Source organism: Schistocerca gregaria, chromosome 2 (assembly GCF_023897955.1).
Source record: "Schistocerca gregaria isolate iqSchGreg1 chromosome 2, iqSchGreg1.2, whole genome shotgun sequence".
NCBI classification, from domain to species: Eukaryota; Metazoa; Arthropoda; class Insecta; order Orthoptera; family Acrididae; genus Schistocerca; species Schistocerca gregaria.
Genome location: NC_064921.1, coordinates 985246509 through 985268923, shown reverse-complemented (window position 1 = coordinate 985268923; position 22415 = coordinate 985246509). Strand labels below are relative to the sequence as shown.

Here is a 22415-nt window from a genome sequence, read left to right as displayed (position 1 = left end):
ATCCGCCAGAAACAAACGCCAAATAATTTTGTTCAAAAAAGCGGATAAAGTGTCACTAGAAGCCTTACTAAGAGACAATCTCCATTCCTACCGAACTGGCTATGCAAATGTAGACGAGATATGGCTTAAATTCAAAAATACAGTAGCAACAGTATTTGAGAAATTCATACCTCATAAATTGGTAAGAGATGGAGCTGATACCCCATGGTACACAAAACAGGTCCGATCGCTGTTGCGGAGGCAACGGAAAAAGCATGCGAAGTTCAGAAGAACGCGAAATCCCAAAGATTGGCTAAAATTTACAGACGCACGAAATTTGATCCGGACTTCAATGCGAGATGCCTTTAATAGGGTTCCACAACGAAACATTGTCTCGAAATTAGGTAGAAAATCCGAAGAAATTCTGGTCGTCTGTAAAGTACACAAGCGGCAATACGCAGTCAATACCTTCGCTGCGCAGTGCCGATGGTACTGTTATCGACGACTGTGCCGCTAAAGCGGAGTTTTCCGAAATTCCTTCACCAGGGAAGACGAATGGAATATTCCAGAATTTAAACACGAGCAGCTGCTAGCATGACTTTCTTAGAACTAGATACCTTAGGGGTTGCGAAGCAACTAAGATTGATAGGCAAGTCTTCAGGTCCTGATTGTATAACGATTAGGTCCCTTTCAGATTACACTGATTCAATAGCTCCCTACTTAGCAATCATATACAACCGCTCGCTCACAGACAGATATGTACCTACAGATTGGAAAATTGCGCAGGTCGCACCAGTGTTTAAGAAGGGTAGTAGGAGTGATCCATCGAACTACAGACCTATATCATTGACGTCGGTTTGCAGTAGGGTTTTGGAGCATATATTGTATTCAGTCATTATGAATCACCTGGAAGGGAACGGTTTGTTGATATGCAGTCAGCATGGTTTCAGAAAACATCGTTCTTGTGCATCGTTCTATTCGCACGAAGTAATGGCCGCTATCGACAGGGGATCTGAAGTTGATTCCGTATTTCTAGATTCCCGGAAAGCTTTTGACACCGTTCCTCACAAGCGACTTCAAATCAAGCTGCGGGCATGTGCGGTATCGTCTCAGTTGTAACACTGGGTTCGTGATTTCCTGTCAGGAAGGTCGCAGTTCGTAGTAATAGACGGCAAATCGTCTAGTAAAACTGAAGTGATATCAGGTGTTCCCCAGGGAAGCGTCCTGGGACCTCTGCTGTTCCTGATCTATATAAATGACCTGGGTGACAATCTGAGCAGTTCTCTTAGGTTGTACGCAGATGATGCTGTAATTTACCATCTAGTAAGGTCATCCGAAGACGAGTATCAGTTGCAAAGCGATTTAGAAAAGATTGGTGTATGGTGTGGCGAGCCAAAGGTTGCGTTTCATTTGGAGGACACATAGAAGATGCACCAAGTCCACTAAAGAGACAGCTTACACTACACTCGTTCGTCCTCTGTTAGAATATTGCTGCGCGGTGTGGGATCCTTACCAGGTGGGATTGACGGAGGACATTGAAAGTGTGCAAAAAAGGCAGCTCTTTTTGTATTATCACCTAATAGGGGAGAAAGTGTGGCAGATATGATAGGCGAGTTGGGATGGAATTCATTAAAGCAAAGACGTTTCTCGTCGCGGCGAGATATATTTACGAAATTTCAGACACCAACTTTTCCTTCCGAATGCGAAATATTTTGTTGACTCCAACCTACATAGGTAGGAATGATTATCAAAATAAAATAAGAGAAATGAGAGCTCGAACAGAAAGGTTTAGGTGTTCGTTTTTCCCTTGCGCTGTTCGGGGGTGGAGTGGTAGAGAGACAGTATGATTGTGGTTCGATGAAGCCTCTGCTGAGCACTTAAATGTGAATTGGAGATTAATCATGTAGATGTAGGTGATAGATACATTACCCATTAATCTGGTTGCGTGTCTTGTTCATCATCTAATTCTTTAGTAGTAAAAGGTCTCAAGAACATTTCAGAGTGTCTGGTTAAATCATTAAGTGACCTTCATTCTGTTTCAGGATTTGGCAAATGGAACAGACAACCTGTTCTTCTCGCCTGTCAGTATACAAGTGATCCTAGCACTTGTGTTTCTGGGTGCTCGTGGAGACACAGCCAAGCAGATAGCGAGGGGTCTGCGTCTACCTGAAGACAGAAATGTGACAGAGGATGGATTCAGTGCTTTAACGAGTCGGCTACAGGTAGAAATCGCTATCAGAATTTCTAAAATTATCTCTCTTTGCATAGTGTAATACATCGTCAAAAGGTATTGCACTACCTTGATTTAAAAGGGTCAGAACAGTCATCCATCATATTTGATCCGTACAAGGATTAGTTCAAAGAAAACGCGCGGTGAAATTAATTACGTTCAGTGGGATACAAGAGCTCATTATTAGTTTCTTTCGTGGCTTCATACGTACGCTGCCACATTCCAAGGAGGTTCGTTGGTCGTAAACCACGTCAACTTCCACAGAAATGAGAAGCTGGTTATAATATTTACCACTTAGTGTAGGTTATTACATCATAGTGTTGGGGTGCAAGTTCTATCGCAATCACATGGTACTTTGTGACGATCGTGAGAATTGGTCATGGTGATACACAGGGTGGTCAGAAACAGTCTGAAAACTTGTAAGGATATTGCCGGACAGGTTGTGCTCAGAAATTGTTAAGAAAACAATTTGTTGCTCCGTTTCAGAGTTATGTGAAATTAGCCAATCAGGCCGTTGTGTGCGGAAATGAAAGCGGCCCGGCAGAGGCGGCGTCGTAGAACGTGTTCTTCGTCTTGTTTCCTAAAGCAGATGAAGAGAGCTGGAAAAATTGGACGTAGGACGGCAGCAAGGATCTAACCCGGGCCAAAGGCTGAGCAGTCTACACGCTGAGAGAACAACTGGCACTAATTGCATCTGTCAGGCTGCTTCATCCGCACGCACAGCGATCTGATTGGCTAACTTCAGTGCTAAATAACTCCGAAACGGCGCAAAGTATGAACTTGTCTCTTACACACACACACACACACACACACACACACTTGTCTCTTAACACGTCGTACAAGATAATCGGACTGTTTCTGACCATCCCGTACAACCCAAGTATCGTTTGACAGTTTACAAGGCGATATTTAATACTGTTCTGTGGAACACTTTGAAGACTCTGGTAGTCATAATTTTTCAAGGTGTTCTTCACATAATGCACAGAATTCCTCTTGTGTCCAGAACCATTCTGCTTCTGTTTTTCTGTCCTCGATACATATATTTCAGTGGGTTTAAAACCTAAGGAAGGGGCACTAAGGCGACTACAGCAGTTATTAAATGCATGAAATGTATTCGCAGTTGCGAAGACGAGCAACCATCTGTTGTATAAGGAAATAACAATGAAAAATTGTGCAAGACCGGGACTCGAGCCCGGATTATCAGCTTATCGCCAGCGGTCGCCTTACCAATTGGCTATCCGATCCCGACTCACTCGCAGTCGCAAACTTCCATACAGCATGTCACACTTGCACTGGTATTGTATAACGTGTGTACGAGTACAGCTTGGGCCGCAGGAACGACAACATTTGGAAGTTCGGGTCTGGCCGTGGGTCCTGCACAGATAGCCGAAGCGCTTAAGGCGACCGTTCGAGTAAAGCGGGAAATCCGGGTTAGTCCTTTTCTCACGCAAATTTTCCTTATGCTCATTCCCTTATACAGTTGATGATTGGTTATATTTCATTTATTAGAGCAGCATAATTAACACATGTGGCAATCTCTACTAACTCCTATTACGTTTCGATTAGGCCTATTTCGTTCATACCAGGATTTGGGTGACAAAAACATTTTGATACTGCAGGCGGCAAAAAATTGTAACCGCCTCCAGGACTTAGTTCAATGGCACCAGGGAATTACATGTGCCTGCTTACGGGTTGAGGTGTTAGTCACATTCATCGGCCTTCATATGACGCTCAGGACATCTTTGCGCCCTCTGGCTCTGCTGGCGGTAACAGCACTGAATAAAAAGGTGAACAGTATGTATAAAATTAATTCTAGGTTACAAACATCACCTGTCGCAGGTAAGTATTCGTGCTGAACAACTTCACCCATTTGAGCAGGGTCGCATTATTGACCTGCGGGAAGCTGGATGGATTGGTCGATGGGTTGATGTACGTGTTGGGCACAATGGACTGGAGTGTCGATGCTTTCAACAGTGGCCTGTGGAACACTCAGACACCAAGAAAAGGGGTCTGGCACATTGACGCATTTTGAGCGGCGGCCAACCGAACGTCATCCACAGAAGAAATCTGGGCGCACTTCACACGTGATGTGGCAGCAACGACCATTGAGAACAGTCCACTTACTGAAGTACTAATAGGACTTCTACCTTTGTCCAGGCTGTCAGTAACACCATGCACCGCCAAGAACGGCCACCCTGGTTTCGTGGAAGGGTAGACTGCAACACACGAATTACGCGTGTACTAGTGTATGGCATAGACTGACGAGACAGCACATTACCTTCTCGGCGAAGAAATGAGCAATACTGGGATAATCTCTGCAATGCAGCAGTCACTGGTTACTTGATTACTTCACCATGCAGAAACATCCCATGCCTAGACTTCATGTTCTGAGAAACCAGATGCAATTCACGATCACATTTGATGTTTCTGCATTGTGAAGTAATCAAGTAACCAGTGACCGCTGCATTGCAGAGATTATCCCAGTACTGCTCGTTTCTTCCCCAAGAAGATAATGTGCTGTCTCATCAGGACAGTTCACGTCCACATAAGGCTACCAGCGACACAACGTGCTTCCATGGTGTAAAGGAACTGCCCTGTCCAAAAAGATCACCAGCTCTCTAAACAAATGAATGCGCATGGGACATGGGTGTAGAGGGAAATTTCTCGTTCTCCAGAGCCTACAAGAACAAGTGCCGAATCTCAACACAACTTGCAAGGGGCCTGGGATAGTCTATAGCGGGATGCCGTTCTGTACGAGTACCTTCACGATCATTTGCCTTTGACAATTCACGCCTGCATTGCAGCCAGAGGGGATACAGTGTACGATGATACCACTGTTTGGGCACCTTTTACTGTGACGTGTGGCCCATTTAATCCGAAATTATCATATACGCCTACAGTGATAAACTGCCTGTAACAACCCTTGTGAATACCATGGTCTCGCTCTTGAGTGTTTTTTTATTTTTTATTTTTCCGTCAGTGGATACAAGGAAAGATAAGGCGCAGCGTCATCTGACGCACTTGATCCTGATTTAGGAAACATAAATATCTGAATTGTCGTTAACCGTATTTCATTAAAACTGACACGTCAAACGTCTCCTGAGAAATCAGTGCGAAATAAATTCTGATAATAAACTTTTTGTGTGTTTTAATATTTCAGGAAAGTAACGACGTGATGCTTAACGTAGCTAACAAGATATTTATTAAGAATGGTTTTAACATTAAGCAAGAATTCAACAATTCCGCTATTAGCTTAAAGGCTGGAACCGAAGTAGTGGATTTTTCACAAGAGGAAGCAGCACGGAAAACAATAAATGACTGGGTAGAAAATAAGACGAATCAGAAGATAAAAAGTATAATCCCTCCAGGTAAGCATTTTTTCTCGTCCAGTTACTATTTGCACGAAGCATGACGCTAAAAGATTTTCAGTTTTCTTTTACTGTGTTGATGGATACTTTCATCTTAACACCATAACTACGTTAGTATGGTTCCCAGTTGAATTCTTTTAACCCACATGAGACCTTGCGATGCATGGCAGATTGTAGTTTTATTACCACTATTATTTTTCACTTGTGACGCTGCGTTTGCGAATGGTGAGCGACAACAAACATCAGTAAGCAGGTATGTAAGTTAAAGTTTAATTCTTTTCCATTCATGATCATTTCACGATATGTATGTAGAAATAATTGTGTTGCTTGACACTAGGAAATTTTGCAAATAAAATTATTCGTGAGACTTCACACTATTTCGGCGTGTGCTCTTTGAGTGGCGTGGCGTGATGTGATTTGGCAGTAGAAGTGAATCCGTTTCTAAAGATGATAGTTTTCGATGGATCTTCTGTATCGCTAGTCCTAATTAAATCTCTTAAGATTTCTTAATACGCCAGAAATAAAGTAACACCCAAGTGAGTGTTATCGAGAATTACTAAAGCTGCCTCCTTCGTAAAATATTTATATTTCTTTAGGATGCAACTTCAAGTAATTGCCAAATTTACTCTGCGGATGTCTACCGCTGACAATATACTAGGATCCCATACATTTCAACATCATTGCAGTTATGTGACAGGCATTCGGTGATTGTCATTCATCCAGATATGTTGGAAATTCGTTTCATACGTCATATTAAGTTTCCAGATACTCAATTTAGAATCTGAACTGTTAAAAAGTAATGGAATTTGTAGAATTATCTTTGCTCGGAGTCGATAAAGTAAGATTCCTCATTCAACGTAGCGTGATTTGAATCTAACTTCTGGGTTTAATCGGTGTAATGTCTTTAATATAATGGTCGCCGGCGATTGCAGGTTCACCTGGGCAATGTAAATATCGATAAATCAAAATATATCTTAGTATCTCAGTATTCATTCTTTAAACAACTCATGAAAGACACTGACGACTGATATCCGACATGCTTATGCACAGTTGCCAACCTACATTTCGTTGGAACTCAGAAAAATTAAAGGAATTTCTGGTCTAAGTGATCTACCACAACATTAGCTCTCTCTCCAGTGACGCCTGGCTTCTCTTTAGACTCTGTTTAGATATCCCTGGCCCCCACCAGTTTAAGCGATGTGATGTCACATCAACTTAATAATCGAACCAAGGTACATTGTGTAAATGGACGTTCATGCCGACTTTATTACCTTCGTTGACCTTCAAAGCTCTTACTGTCACATATCAGTGCATTAGTCTTCATATCCGATATCAGAAAGTAAATACCAAACTATAGCATCCGTTTAAAAAAACAAAGCTGACCTTCATATCTCTGAAGCGACACCTCCTAGCAACAAAAAACCGAAGTTATATTGTGGCCCCTATTATCCCATGCAACTTTTGTCCCACAAACGTTTCAGCTCCTGTCATACTTCCGGAGTCGAAACATTCTTGTATCGTAGTCGTGTGTGAGAAACTGAAGAATGGAAAGTATAGACAATAATCATATCACTTAAGTTACCACTGTCATTGCAAATAAATTATGAAGCAAATCACCTTCCCGATCCTTCTGAGCCTTTTAGAAGGTTTCTTAGCATTGCATGTTTAATGACTCCCCCCCCCCTCCACCCCCCAGGTGGCTCACCACTCACTGGTGAGTCCCTGGTTGGCTACCATGGGGCCCCAGAATTAGTGGCACTTTACCCTTCCTTGTTGTATGTCTACCCTCCTGTTATGTTTCTTCCCCTCCTTTGGGGAACACTTCCAGTATCTTTCTGAGATCTATCGTGAATTTTCAGTAGCCTGACGTGAGAACAGTGCCCCCACTAATTTTTAGTTCTTCCTTTCTTCCTTCCTTTCTTCCTTCCTTTCTTCCTTCCTTCCTTTCTTCCTTCCTTTCTTCCTTCCTTTCTTCCTTCCTTTCTTCCTTCCTTTCTTCCTTCCTTTCTTCCTTCCTTTCTTCCTTCCTTTCTTCCTTCCTTTCTTCCTTCCTTTCTTTCTTCCTTCCTTTCTTCCTTCCTTTCTTTCTTCCTTTCTTCCTTTCTTTCTTCCTTTCTTCCTTCCTTTCTTCTTTTCTTCCTTTCTTTCTTCTTTTCTTCCTTTCTTTCTTCTTTTCTTCCTTTCTTTCTTCTTTTCTTCCTTTCTTCCTTCCCCCTTCCCTATCCTTCCTCCTGTTCGGCGTATGAGGCTCTTTTTCTTTTTCCTCCCTGTGCGCTCTCTAAGTCCAGCCCACGTTCTGACACGTAACACGTAATTTCCGGCCGCTGGTTGACAGGTAGGGTTCGCATATACCAATCGCACCTTCTTCCCAGGTACAGGCCAGGCCCAGGGAGGGGAATTGCCTCAGCTATTACCTTGACAAATGGTCTTTCTGCCACGTGTTTGGGAGGTGTGGCCTGAGGTTTGAAACATCACCAATGACAGGTTTTGGAGACCAATGAGCCAGTCACCATCTTCACAGTGAATGTCTGCTAAACGTAAACAGAATGAGGCTAACAAATCAAAGACCCTCTCAGCTGCACCTTGGTTCCTCCTGGTTCCGCATACTGAAGGCGGTAAGTCCTTTGCTGCGGTTAACACGTTTATTATACAGAAAGGCGTTGATGTAATTGACAGCGCTGTGAAATCCTTTTCTCGTTAACGCAATGGCACTTCGCTTTTGGAGACTACTTCCGATTCTCAAGCAAAACTGCTTGCATCATCGCTCATACATTGCTATCCTGTTTGTGTCGAGGCCCAGCGAACGCTGAATTCTTCACTTGGTGCTAGGTAGACTAGGTTGATAAATGGTCTGTCAGAGGCAGAAAACCAAACTTACCTCTCTGATCTAGGCGTCATTGCAGTCCATTGGGTGATGAAAAAATACATGCATCCTTAGTACCCACACGCACTCTTTTTCTCACATTTTCTAGATCAGTGCTTAGATCAAAGCAGGCTATGAAGCTATGCTTAGACCAAACATTCCGAACCCGGTGCACAGCTACAAGTGTCTTCGTTACAAACACACTCGGATATCCTGTCGAGACACAACCTCAAGTGCAACTAGTGGTAGGAATGCTAATGAGAGCGATTGTGTGCCGCCTCCTTTCGGCTGTATCAACCTCCTCCCAAGATCGTCCCGAGTATCCCAATGAGCAGTCATCCAGGAGATTATGGTGAAGGAGAAAGTGCCTTACTAAGTGGCTTAAAAGTTGTTGGCTAGTCGGAAGCCCTGAGTTTCACCATCTGACACTTAAATAACCATTCTTGCTACATCTTGCTCCACGAAGGACATGTTCACGCCGACATGAGACACCAAACTCTGCACCATGACTGTAAAATAGCCTATTGTCACAGTAGCATCTCCACCTCCCCCTCCACCTCCCCCCAACTGTGCAAATGGCCATTAAATTTTCGCCTCATATGGCGAAATTACCTGCTACACAACCAGAAGGCTGGAAAGGACAGAAGGAATACTCCGGCAAAGACTTCTTACCCCCAGCCAACATCGTTCTCTACGAACTTGAAAGGCTCCAAGAAATCGAACAAAGGCAAACATTTTCTGTTTCGCCTACTTGGAGAGCCTCCTCAACTGTGTCTCCGCATCAACCATTTTTGTGCCCTGGACTCGGCAGACTGACCGAGGGACACGGGCTTTCCAATTGAGTCGTCTGCTGACGCTCTTAGTGCCCTTCAAAGCTGCCATGTGCAGTCAGTCCACCCCCTAGTGCAACGTGTCCAGGAAAGCTGTCACTTGCTCACTGTTGATGGAGTCAGTGTGTTGCCGTCTGTTAGCAGGTGGTATCAGTTTGGCATCACCACTGTTCTTCCCTTCAAGCGAACAAACTGAGGGGAATTAAACTACTTCCAGCGGCTTGGTCGACCTCCTCCTCGGCCATTTCGCCGCGAGGAGATAATTTTAGCTCGGTTGCGTATTGGGCACTGTCTTTTTAGCTACTGCCATGGTAATCCCCCAGCACTTTGTGCTCATTGCGCTCAACCTTTCACGGTTTGAAGTTTCCTGACGGAATACCCTGCTTTTAGCCACCTACATTGTAGTTTCTGTTTCTCGTCTGAGTTACCGGCCGTTTCAGCTAACAACACGCGGGGTGTAGACTGCGCTTTACTGTTTATCCGTCGCAGCAATTTGGCGAAGGATATTTAATCTTAAGTTCAGGACCTTCGTTGTCTCTATGGCGTATTTTATATGGCCCTTTCTCCAAGAGGAAGTCCCAGTTTTTAGCTGTCTTTCCATCCGTCGATTAAGCTCATCGTGAAGTCGCTTATAACTGCTTTTTCTTCTTCGTGTTCTACGGTTCTGGCACCTATAACCTTAGTTTTTTTGCGCTCTACAACAAAACAGAAACAATTGCATGTTTAAAACTGTCCTCCGTCGAGTACTGGCATTCTGCTGCGTTATGGAACGGTATATTGTATTGCATGGTAATCTTGGTGAAGATGAAAGCCGAATTTTGTTTCAGGTGTTCTGAATGACTTAACCAGGATGGTACTGGTGAATGCCATTTACTTCAAGGGCGAGTGGCAAAAGACTTTCAATAAAGCTCTTACATCACCAACACCATTTCATGTGGCCCCAGGATCAACACAAAGTGTGAAAATGATGTACATTAAAGAAAATTTCAAGTATTCTGACGTACCTGAACTGGAATCCCAGGTGCTGCTTCTCCCATACAAGGTACTGTATTAATCATGAACCTACAGTAATTCTACGCTAAATAAGTTTGACAGAAGAAGTAACTTTATAAAGCAGTGAGATATTTAGATACAAGAAATATTTTTAAAAATTCAAGCTTCACAATGCTAACACAAAGCAAGAAATGTTTAGTTATTGTATCAGTGATGATCCTTTCACGTGTGAGAAACGAATGACAAAATACACTCCTGGAAATTGAAATAAGAACACCGTGAATTCATTGTCCCAGGAAGGGGAAACTTTATTGACACATTCCTGGGGTCAGATACATCACATGATCACACTGACAGAACCACAGGCACATAGACACAGGCAACAGAGCATGCACAATGTCGGCACTAGTACAGTGTATATCCACCTTTCGCAGCAATGCAGGCTGCTATTCTCCAATGGAGACGATCGTAGAGACGCTGGATGTAGTCCTGTGGAACGGCTTGCCATGCCATTTCCACCTGGCGCCTCAGTTGGACCAGCGTTCGTGCTGGACGTGCAGACCGCGTGAGACGACGCTTCATCCAGTCCCAAACATGCTCAATGGGGGACAGATCCGGAGATCTTGCTGGCCAGGGTAGTTGACTTACACCTTCTAGAGCACCTTGGGTGGCACGGGATACATGCGGACGTGCATTTTCCAGTTGGAACAGCAAGTTCCCTTGCCGGTCTAGGAATGGTAGAACGATGGGTTCGATGACGGTTTGGATGTACCGTGCACTATTCAATGTGCCCTCGACGATCACCAGAGGTGTACGGCCAGTGTAGGAGATCACTCCCCACACCATGATGCCGGGTGTTGGCCCTGTGTGCCTCGGTCGTATGCAGTCCTGATTGTGGCTCTCACCTGCACGGCGCCAAACACGCATACGACCATCATTGGCACCAAGGCAGAAGCGACTCTCATCGCTGAAGACGACACGTCTCCATTCGTCCCTCCATTCACGCCTATCGCGACGCCACTAGAGGCCTAACGGTGTGCGGGACCGTAGCCCAGCTTCATGGAGACGGTTGCGAATGGTCCTCGCGGATACCCCAGGAGCAACAGTGTCCCTAATTTGCTGGGAAGTGGCGGTGCGGTCCCCTACGGTACTGCGTAGGATCCTACGGTCTTGGCGTGCATCCGTGCGTCGCTGCGGTCCGGTCCCAGGTCGATGGACACGTGCACCTTCCGCCGACCACTGGCGACAACATCGATGTACTGTGGAGACCTCACGCCCCACGTGTTGAGCAATTCGGCGGTACGTCCACCCGGCCTCCCGCATGCCCACTATACGCCCTCGCTCGAAGTCCGTCAACTGCACATACGGTTCACGTCCACGCTGTCGCGGCATGCTACCAGTGTTAAAACACTGCGATGGAGCTCCGTATGCCACGGCAAACTGGCTGACACTGACGGCGGCGGTGCACAAATGCTGCGGAGCTAGCACCATTCGACGGCCAACACCGCGGTTCCTGGTGTGTCCGCTGTGCCGTGCGTGTGATCATTGCTTGTACAGCCCTCTCGCAGTGTCCGGAGCAAGTATGGTGGGTCTGACACACCGGTGTCAATGTGTTCTTTTTTCCATTTCCAGGAGTGTAGTTGTTCGAGAAGTAAATTTGGTGTCAGTGCTCCATTTTTGATGAAGATCCATAAGAACTCAGACTACAGATGTGGAAAATTTACCTTTACTGATATCCTAAAGACTTCTCGTCTACTTAATGTTTTTGACTTAACCGTCTCTATTTTGTTGATTGATTGAATGTGTTACCTGAAATGTGAAACTGTCTCTGTGACCTGTGTGAAATTGAGAGCTTTATACAATATAGAGCAGTGTTGACCAAAGTAACATACGCATTCACTGATTCTCTCTTCCACGCAACAGGGAGAAAGGGTCAGTATGTTGATAATACTGCCCAGAGAGCAAAACGGCCTTTCGAATCTCGAGAAGAAACTTACCAACATAACTCTTCAAGACATTTTAGCGAGAACGAGCAAACGAGAAGTGCGTGTGTTTTTACCAAAATTCAAACTGGAATACAAAAAGGAGCTTACAACGACGTTACAAACAGTAAGTGAAAATAACATAATTTAATGTAGTAACAGTAATTCACATCAGTTACGTAATGTAATGAAGTAAATGTTCAAAATTATCCCGCTAGTCGCCAGTAACTTGGTAAGAGTTTTGTCACATATGCATGACGTACCGTAATGAATAGCAAATACTGACACAGGTGAAAGTATATCAGAATGAAAACGAAAATTTCCGAGTAATTGTGGGTCCGCAAACAAACGTTGGCCACATAATTACGAATATGTAGTTACTAGCTACCAACTTGTTCAAATGTATCTGAAATGTAACTTCCCGGTTAAGTCGCCATCTCTTCGCTTTAAATTCGTTGGCGAAGGAGATAAAACTTCCTTGTCATATAACCAAAACGCTGTGTGACTTAGAAACTTTGAGGATCATATGTGATATTCAGTGTCAGACTGACACACATGCACTTTACAGACCTTCTCATATTTTTTACATAATTTACTGCTTTACATCCATAAACTCTGTGCCTAATCAGTTCCATTATTAATAGCGTAAGTTGTAATCCAACCTCTCAGTCGCCTCACATACTAATACAAGAAGTAGCAGATACCTGACACAAAAAAAAACAGCTATGTAAAAAATTCTTTGCACATATCATATAACGAAAGTCGGAGAGGTTGAATGAAAAAACTGTGATACACGCAGAACACATTTTTCTCATTTTAATTAAATCGCACTCATTAGATCATAAACCATAACTGATGCAATGAATAGATAACTATCTGATGGGCCTATAACCTGCGATGTCCTACACTGAATTATGAACTCCGTCAATCTCTTCGTCTGTGAAGTCAGATTTGAACGGATTTAACGCGGATCATTTTAAATTCAGTAATCCACTTATTCAGTGCTAAAAAATAGCACGGCACTATTTAGTTTCCAGAGGAGTGCAAGAATACATATACAGTTAGGGGCTAGTCCACGGACACTAACCTGATAGGTTCTGAAGGAACGTGGAATGTTTCAAGGTCAGAGAAAGATCCTGCCCTAATACTCTGTGATCCTGGTCATCTTAGTAATGCGAGTAATTTTTTGTGTGCCTGTGAGAAGTACTTCAATAAGAATATGGGGTATAGTTAAATGATTGTGAGAACTTGATTGCTTTGGCGAGTCATTTTACAAAATAATTGCGGTTTTTAGTTGTCTATTTATATTGGTGCTGACTGGCATGGAGCATTAGAGATAGAATAACGCCTAACCAATTCAGTGCTTCTTTATTTACTCGTAATTACACAAGACGTGTAGTATTTTAGAACTGTTACACTCGATTCGGAATTCGCTACTAATGTCTGCCTAATTTAATTTTCAGCTTGGTATCACTGACGTGTTCGATGCCAGCAGGGCAAATTTGACTGGTATTAGTGATGAGCCACTAGCAATTTCCAAAGTTTTGCACAAGGCTTTCATAGAAGTCAACGAAGAAGGCACAGAAGCAGCAGCAGCTACTGGTAAGTAATTTAGGAATTAACTCCAACGACGCAAACTCACGGGGAGTGTTCCTTTTATACACACACGCGTGGTTCCTCTGTACCACATTGCACAGCCTAATAACCAATAATTAAACAAATACGGAACAAGTTACAGCTCTAAAAAAACCCGAACGAGCAAATTTGATTGTGGAAGTGTAATACCGGAAAGAAGTCCCTGCAAAGTCGTTCTCAACACAGCAGCAAATAATTCGTGTAGCAATCCTCGCTTGAATCGAGAAGCAGAAATTCGAGTTAAATAACGTAACAAGAGGATATGACTGACAACGATATGACACAGTTGAGCTCCCGACCAGTGCTTTCAGAGGCAGTTTGGCTCCAGCCGATGGGACCAGGTGAAACACTCGGAACGCCATCGCTTCGAAGTTGCCGGTCCCCGAAACATCTTTGACTCCACAACATCGATATCTTCGGTGATGGTATCAATGGCATAATCCGGACGAGATAGAATGATAATTTCCTCGTTGTCAGACTTCATATCACTTCTGATAAGGCGACTCGAACACACCACACTTGGATAGTATTCGGAGAGACACAAATGAATTCGCAATTACGAATATGGACAACCGTAATCTGTAGAATGGAATGACGACGGTGAAAATATGTGCCGGACCGGTACTCGAACCCGGATTTTCCGATAATCGCGAGCAGCCGCCTTACGATTCGGCTGTCCGTGCACGACTCAGGGCCACACGTCAGCTTCCATATGTCGTCAACCACGCGTCTACAACGTGTACTCCTACATCTATTATGTATATTCCCGTATAGTGAGACATTTTACTTGAAAGTTGCTTCCTCGGGGCCAACGGATAAATGAGATACTGCAGTGGCTGTGTTCTCCCGAATTACGATGCAAAGTTCCTTTGGACATGTGCACGTCCAAAGGAACTTAGTGTCGTAATTCGGAATCACACAGGCAGTGCAGTATCATCCTATTCTAAAACATTTATTGCTTACACTTTCTTACCAACTATGAAACGCCCACTTTGATTTACAAACAGCTGAGCAAAACTGAACGTGCACAAACATTTCTCTGTCTACTTATTCTGATCATCACTAAACTGACACACAACATTTTTAGCGCAACGCAATCTGACTTTAAATAATCCCTACAAAACAATGGCGCTGACTAACAATAACCTATGCCTTTCATGAATCACTTACCTCACAAAAATCTTCGTTACTCGAACTACTGCAATACAGCCAGCTAAATAAAGGATTCTAACTAATGAAGGCACCACCTACTGATAGGCATAGTTAGAAAAAAGAGAACAAACATTGTATTTACCATAATAGTGTTCAAAAGTCGTAATATATATAATCAGTTCATGACATCCAGTCTTAAAAAATTTCGTTTTTCTGACGGACACAGGTCCAGATCGTCTCGAAACTCTGCCATCTCTCTCCCCACATCCACCACTGCTGGCGGCTCACCTCTAACTGCCCAACGCTATGCGCTGTACACATCCAAAACTACACTAGCGATTAACCCAACAATGCGTCCAACCAGCCACAGATTGCACACAGCGCAGTCAGCGATTTTCATACAGAGCGCTGCGTGGCGTCACAAACATAAAAACCTAAACAGCCTACTTACACAAGGACAAATTAATTACGATTACTATGTTAAGCTACGAATTTATTTCCCTACGTGGAGATTTCGTTCTGTGATTTATGCGTTTTATACGGACAATTATGAAAGCTGCAAACATATTTGCCTACATGGCGACTGACTACTTACTACGAGAATGGACAAGTCGCAAGGAAAGTCTGGCGCAGTGTGTTTGCCTCGAACGTCTGAACTTCCAACAACAGTGGGCAGCGAGTTCGTATTTTATTCAAAACGAGTCGACAGAAACAAATATGTTACAATGATTGGAAACGTTTTAGTGGAACTAGGTACTGACTAACAAAAATCGTGAAAAGTGCCAATATATCTGTGTATCGTGTTACCTTTTCAGCATGACTCGGTCATCCTTGTCGTACTAGAAAACTGATAGGCAAATTTCACTCTCACTTCGTCAGTTTTTTGCTTAAAGTGGTTCCTTCATTTTATCCTAAGTAATTAAAATTTTTTACTATTTATGACCATCCCTTGAGGTACAGAAGCACAAGGTAGGTGTTTTCCAATCAGGGGCACACAGATTCAACACCGTTTGCACAGTGAGGTGCTAACTAGACGCATCAATATGAAGATCCGAGCATTAGCCCAAAATAAAAATTGGTAATGACACGCTGCAACTCTGTATTGTTTAAAGCCTACAGAGCAGAAGACAGGTGGTCTCCTAAGGTGTGGAATACAGTCTGGTTGGCTCTTGAACTGCTTCATTTCGCGGAAGCAATAAGTAGGGCATTTTCATTTCTGTGTGTCTAGGACACTTGGCTGAGGTTTATATTGCATTTACATCTACAGACATATTCTGCAGACCACTGTGAAGTTCATTATAGATGGTACTTGGCGTTGTATCACGATTTAGAGTTTTATCCCGTTCCAATCGTGTATGGATCATAGGAACAATGACTGCTTATACAGCTCTGTGCTCGCAGAAATTGTTGTTTCTAGTATCGTGATCTATAGGGGGAGTCCATATTTAAAGGACTGAAGTGCATTTCTAGATTGTTAACTTAGTGCTGGTTCGTGGAACTTCGTAAGGAGCCTTTCACGGGTTGATTGGCGTACGTCTGAAGGTGTCGGACAATTCACCTTTACCTGCATTTCCGTGACGCTCACACGTGATACAAAGCACAAGTGTGACCAGGCGTGCTTTACCTCTTTGGTTAAGTTCAGTGTTCCTTGCCCTGTTCGGAATGGGTCACATACAGTGTATCAATATTGTAGGATGAGTCGCACAATTATTGTGAGCGATCTCCATTGGAAACTGATGGCAGTTGTCCAGCATCCCATGATCGAACAGACCCCACCTTGTTGAAGAGCACAATTTTATATTTCTGTAAATTAGATACAAAGTAAAAGAGTTTTGCTATTTGGGGAGCAAAATAACTGATGAAACTTCCTGGCAGATTACAACTGTGTGCCCCACCGAGACTCGAACTCGGGACCTTTGCCTTTCGCGGGCAAGTGCTCTACAGTCTTTTTTTTTTTCGTTGTATCTGCTCGGGGCGGACGTCGTAAGACATACGATTTAGTTCGTTGATGATCGATTAACTTAGTTCTTTTATTACAGAGGGTACGTAACCCTCTGACCGAACACGCTGAGCTACCGTGCCGGCTAACCATCTGAGCTACCGAAGCACGACTCACGCCCGATCCTCACAGCTTCACTTCTGCCAGTATCTCCTATCTTCCAAACTTTAGAGAAGCTCTCATGCGAAACTTGCAGAATTAGCACTCCTGAAAGAGAGGATACTGTGGAGACATGGCTTAGCCACAGCCTCATTCTGAAAAAAACTGATGATGGTCGAAGTAGAGAGGGTATAAAATGTAGACTGGCAATGGCAGGAAAACGTTTCTGAAGAAGAGAAATTTGTTAACATCGAGTATAGATTTAAGTGTCAGGAAGTTGTTTCTGAAAGTATTTGTATGGAGTGTAGCCATGTATCGAAGTGAAACAAGGACGATAACTAGTTTGGACAAGAAGAGAATAGAAGCTTTCGAAATGTGGTGCTACAGAAGAACGCTGAAGATTAGATGGGTGGATCACATAACTAATGAGGAAGTATTGAATAGAATTGGGGAGAAGAGAAGTTTGTGTCAAAACCTGACAAGAAGGGACCGATTAGTAGGACAGGGTCTGAGGCGTCAAGGGATCACCAGTTTAGTATTGAAGGGAAGCGTGGAGGGTAAAAATCGTAGAGGGAGGCCAAGAGATGAATACACTAAGCAGATACAGAAGGATGTAGGTTGCAGTAAGTACTGGGAGATAAAGAAGCTTGCACAGGACAGAGTAGCATGGAGAGCTGCATCAAACCAGTCTCAGGGCTGAAGACTTTGCATCACACTGAAATCTTAGAGAGATCTGATTGGCTATTTGAGCAAGTTTGTCTTGATAGTAAAATTTCTTTCTAAAAGTCTGAGGTACTAATTATTGTTGTCTGCAGCATCTTTGATTAACGAAATGAGCACTAGACGTCCCGACACATTTTCCTCTGACAACTCTAAAGCCATTTCTACGTATATTGATGACTATGCATCCAAGTTAACATGGTTCGTTGGCCCTGCCAAGAATAGTGCATCTACCTAACTGCCTTATACACGATACACGAAATGTCAAGTGAGAAAAGAGAGAGTTGGGTTTAACATGACCTATGTTCGGTGGTCGGCACGGAGTAATTAATTTTATTTAAGATAATTCATTACGTTTCAGCTCAGATAATCTGCAACAGACTGACAGTCTTCTACGGCTTCCGCATTGCGTTTTCCATACAACTACTTTCATTAAACTTCACTCATTGTACAGTCCTGCACTTTTACACATGCTCTGAATCAGTTGTTTTACAAACACTGTTTGCCATATAGGGCCCCTTCCTTCTCGAACACTCCTACTAGCCACATGTGTGTACAATGGTTGACCAACTATTCTTCTAATCACAGTACCTCTACATGCACTTACCCTGGGGTAAACATGCCAGCATGGAACATCGAATGACACAGGCACTGCAATGGCGTATTTATCTGCCAACAGCAGGTAGCGATTTTCACTTACACTACTGGCCATTGAAATTTCTACACCAAGAAGAAATTCAGATGATACACGGGTATTCATTGGACAAATATATTATACTAGAACTGACATGTGATTACATTTTCACGCAATTTCGGTGCATAGATCCTGAGATGTTAGTACCCAGAACAACCACTTCTGGCCGTAATTACGGCCTTGATACGCCTGGGCATTGAGTCAAACAAGTCTTGGATGGCGTGTATCGATACAGCTGCCCATGCAGCTTCAACTTGATACCTCACTTCATCAAGAGTAGTGACTGGCGTTTTGTGACGAGCCAGTTGCTCGGCCACCATTGACCAGACGTTTTCAGTTGGTGAGAGATCTGGAGAATATGCTGGCCAGGACAGCAGTCGAACATTTTCGGTATCCAGAGAGGCCCGTACAGGACTTGCAACATGCGGTCGTGCATTATCATGCTGAAATGTAGGGTTTCGCAGGGATCGAATGAAAGGTAAAACCACGAGTCGTAACACGTGTGAAATGTAACGTCCACTGTTCAAAGTGCCGTCAATGCGAACAAGAGGTGACGGAGATTTGTAACCAATGGTACCCCATACCATCATGCCGGGTAATACGCCAGTATGGCGATGACGAATACACGCTTCCAATGTGCGTTCACCGCGATGTCGCCAAACACGGATAGGACCATCATGATCCTGTAAACAGAACGTAATTCATCCGAAAAATGACGTTTTGACATTCGTACACTCAGGTTCGTCGTTGAGTACACCATCGCAGGGGCTCCTGTCTGTGATGAAGCATCAAGGGTAACCGCAGCCATGGTCTCCGAGCTGATAGTCCATGCTGCTGCAAACGTCGTCGAACTGTTCGTGCAGATGGTTGTTGTCTTGCAAACGTCCCCATCTGTTGACTCAAGGATCGAGACGTGGCTGCACGATCCGTTACAGCCATGCGTATAAGCTGCCTGTCATCTCTAATGCAAGTGGTACGAGGCCGTTGGAATCCAGCACGGCGTTCCGTATTACCCTCCTGAACCCACCGATTCCATATCCTGCTAACAGTCATTGGATCTCGTCCAACGCGAGCAGCAATGTCGCGATACGATAAATCGCTATCGCGATAGGCTACAATCCGACCTTTATCAGAGCCGGAAACGTGATGGAACGCATTTCTCCTTCCTACACGAGGCATCACAACAACGTTTCACCAGGCAGCGCCGGTCAACTGCTGTTTGTGTACGAGAAATCGGTTGGAAACTTTCCTCATGTCAGCACGTTGTAGGTGTCGCCACCGGCGCCACCCTTTTGTGAATGCTCTGAAAAGCTAATCATTTACATATCACACCATCTTCTTCCTGTCGGTTAAATTTCTCGTCTGTAGCACGTTATCTTAGTGGTGTAGCAATTTAATGGTCAGTAGTGTAAAATGTTCTCCCTGTACGGGAATTAAATAATGTGTGTAAGAGCACAGGTTGTGGCGCAGGGACGACAGCATAAAACATACGGATGGTTAGGTTAAAGCAACCGCTCGCGTATAGCGGGAAATCTGGATTCGAATCCCGCTCCGGCACAAATTTTCATTATCGTCATTCTCTTATACAGCTGGTGTGGGTCCGTATTCGCAACTGCGAATACGTCTCGTCAATGTTTCAGTTTGCTCATTGAGATATGGCACGGCTGTTAATTTAGCCTACAGGACATACAAGTGTTTCTAAGTGTTCTATTTGCACTTTGTACTTTAATGATCAACGCTACTACAGCTTTTTCATTATTATTGTTGTCACTTTCAAAGTGGACAGCATCAAAGGTCAGTTTACCTGTACCGACTAGATATATTTTCAACACGCATGAGCTTCCGAACGAGTTGGAACTGTTTCCAGACAAGACCTTCTAGTATTATTTCGAACAATGCCATGTTTGACTCGCCACTTCCGAAATCGTAATTATTTCAATTGATATTGGATAATTGATGTCTACACAAGTAATGAGAATGTGTTTGGGCAACATCTATGCTATGAACACTGTTTTTATAAAGGTTATGGTTATTTGAGGGATGTAGGTCGGTTGGTCGATAGGACAGAATTGTATCTGGCATACCCTCACGTCACGAGATAGTGCGAAGAGGTTGCAATTTAATAAAAGATATTGGTACAAAGACTTGTGATCAGCAAGTTTACGCCACCAACATTCCTGTCCCCACTGCCGTAAAGACAAAGGAGAAAATTGGCAACAGCTTGTGGCGTGCCCGGAAGGTCACCCTTCCAAATACTGACCACGTCCGATGGAGCAGACTTCAGTGATGTGACGGGACGTGATGGGTCTACCTCGACACGGCCGTTGACTGTGACTGATGCACCACGGCCATTTCACATCAGCGTATTCTTGTCATATGAGAAGGAACACAACTTCATCAATAACACACTTACCAACAAAACGTGGAAGTTGCACAGATCAGTTTTCAGCGAGCCGCGACTGATACTTTTGATTTTAGAAACAAGATGTGACTGACCATGTGAATCGTCCCTTTAATGTTTCTGCCAATTAACTAGAGGAGAGTCCGCCCCCGGTAGCTGACTGGTCAGCGCGACGGACTGATAATCCTATGGGCCCGGGTTCGATTCCCGGCAGGGTCGGAAATTTTCTCCGCTCAGGGACTGGGTGTTGTGTTGTCCAAATCATCATCATTTCATCGACGCGCAGCTCGCCGAAGTGGCGTCAAATCGAAAGAATTGCACCAGGCGAACGGTCTACCCGACGGGAGGCTCTCGTCACACGCCATTATTATTATTGTTGTTGTTGTTGTTGTTGTTATAAGTAGAGGAGTCGAATCACGTAGCCAGATTTAGGTTTCTTTAAGTGGAAATAAATTTGCAGCCTTCACTAGAAAATGACAAGAGGATTGTAGATTGTCTTCTGTCTGCACTGGGTTAAGTATCTAGCACATTTAGTGAATGACTGAAAACAAAAGTATTTTTGTGAAAGCCCCTCGTACGTTGTTGTTTTTAATGTGTACTGCAAAACCTTGCGGAACTGGTGGTTATGAAATTGCAGTAAAATCATTTGATTTACTTAGTCTTAACATTGTTCCCAGTGGTTTCCAGCCGCTACTATATTATTAGAACGTATTTCAAAATGAATTTTTATCGTATTGCTATTTAATGTTTCTTATAACTGTACAATACAGCTTAAAACATAAATTAGTACTGTCTATTATATTCTATTTCTCTCTCTTATTTTCAGCTGCTATTATCGGCCTCTCTCTGACCCTTCCTTTACCTGACCCACCAGTCATCTTCAAGGCAGATCATCCGTTCGTGTTCCTGATACTGGACCAGCAGACACACACTGTTCTGTTTGCAGGTCGCTACTCAACTCCTCCTTCATAAATTCTGATGGTCGAAGACTTCCGTGAAAGTTATTTTAATTTTGAAAAATATGTATTGTGTTAAAAACAAATTTGTTTGTCCACAATGTATAATTATTCCTGAACAGGAAATGGTGTACAGAACGCAGTAAATATGGTCTAAAATATGTGAATAATATATATATATATCATTGAATAATCACACTGTAAAATGTCTCTCACAATAGTATTTTAGGAACTATTAAAATGAAATCTGGATTTTAAAGTTCACAGGGTATTTTGTGTTCATTTTTCCCCTCCTCACAAGTCAGATGCCTCCACCACGATTTCCTCTCCTGCATCAACTTCATGTCAGAGTATCACTTACACCCAAAGTCGTTAATTATGAACTGAATGTATTCAGATTTCCTTCTTTCCTTACTGCCTTACGTTTGATGATATCTAAGACTTCTTCCTCCCATGGTAGTTATTTCCTGATGTCCGAACACAAATCCCAACATCGTATTTCTTCTTTTGATTT

The 22415-nt window shown here is 43.4% G+C and overlaps 1 protein-coding gene across 1 annotated transcript in view; it reads left to right on the top strand.

Moving 5' to 3' along the window:
- The window catches only part of LOC126335467 (leukocyte elastase inhibitor-like), a 39782-nt gene extending 17617 nt beyond the window's left edge, over positions 1-22165 (top strand). Inside the window, exons 3-8 of the mRNA XM_049998779.1 lie at positions 2022-2201; positions 5370-5577; positions 10098-10312; positions 12187-12372; positions 13709-13847; positions 21772-22165. Of these exons, the coding sequence (XP_049854736.1) occupies positions 2022-2201; positions 5370-5577; positions 10098-10312; positions 12187-12372; positions 13709-13847; positions 21772-21917 (1074 nt within the window). The 3' untranslated portion in view covers positions 21918-22165. The remainder of the gene's footprint in view (positions 1-2021; positions 2202-5369; positions 5578-10097; positions 10313-12186; positions 12373-13708; positions 13848-21771) is intronic.
- The last annotated feature ends 250 nt before the right edge of the window (positions 22166-22415 follow it).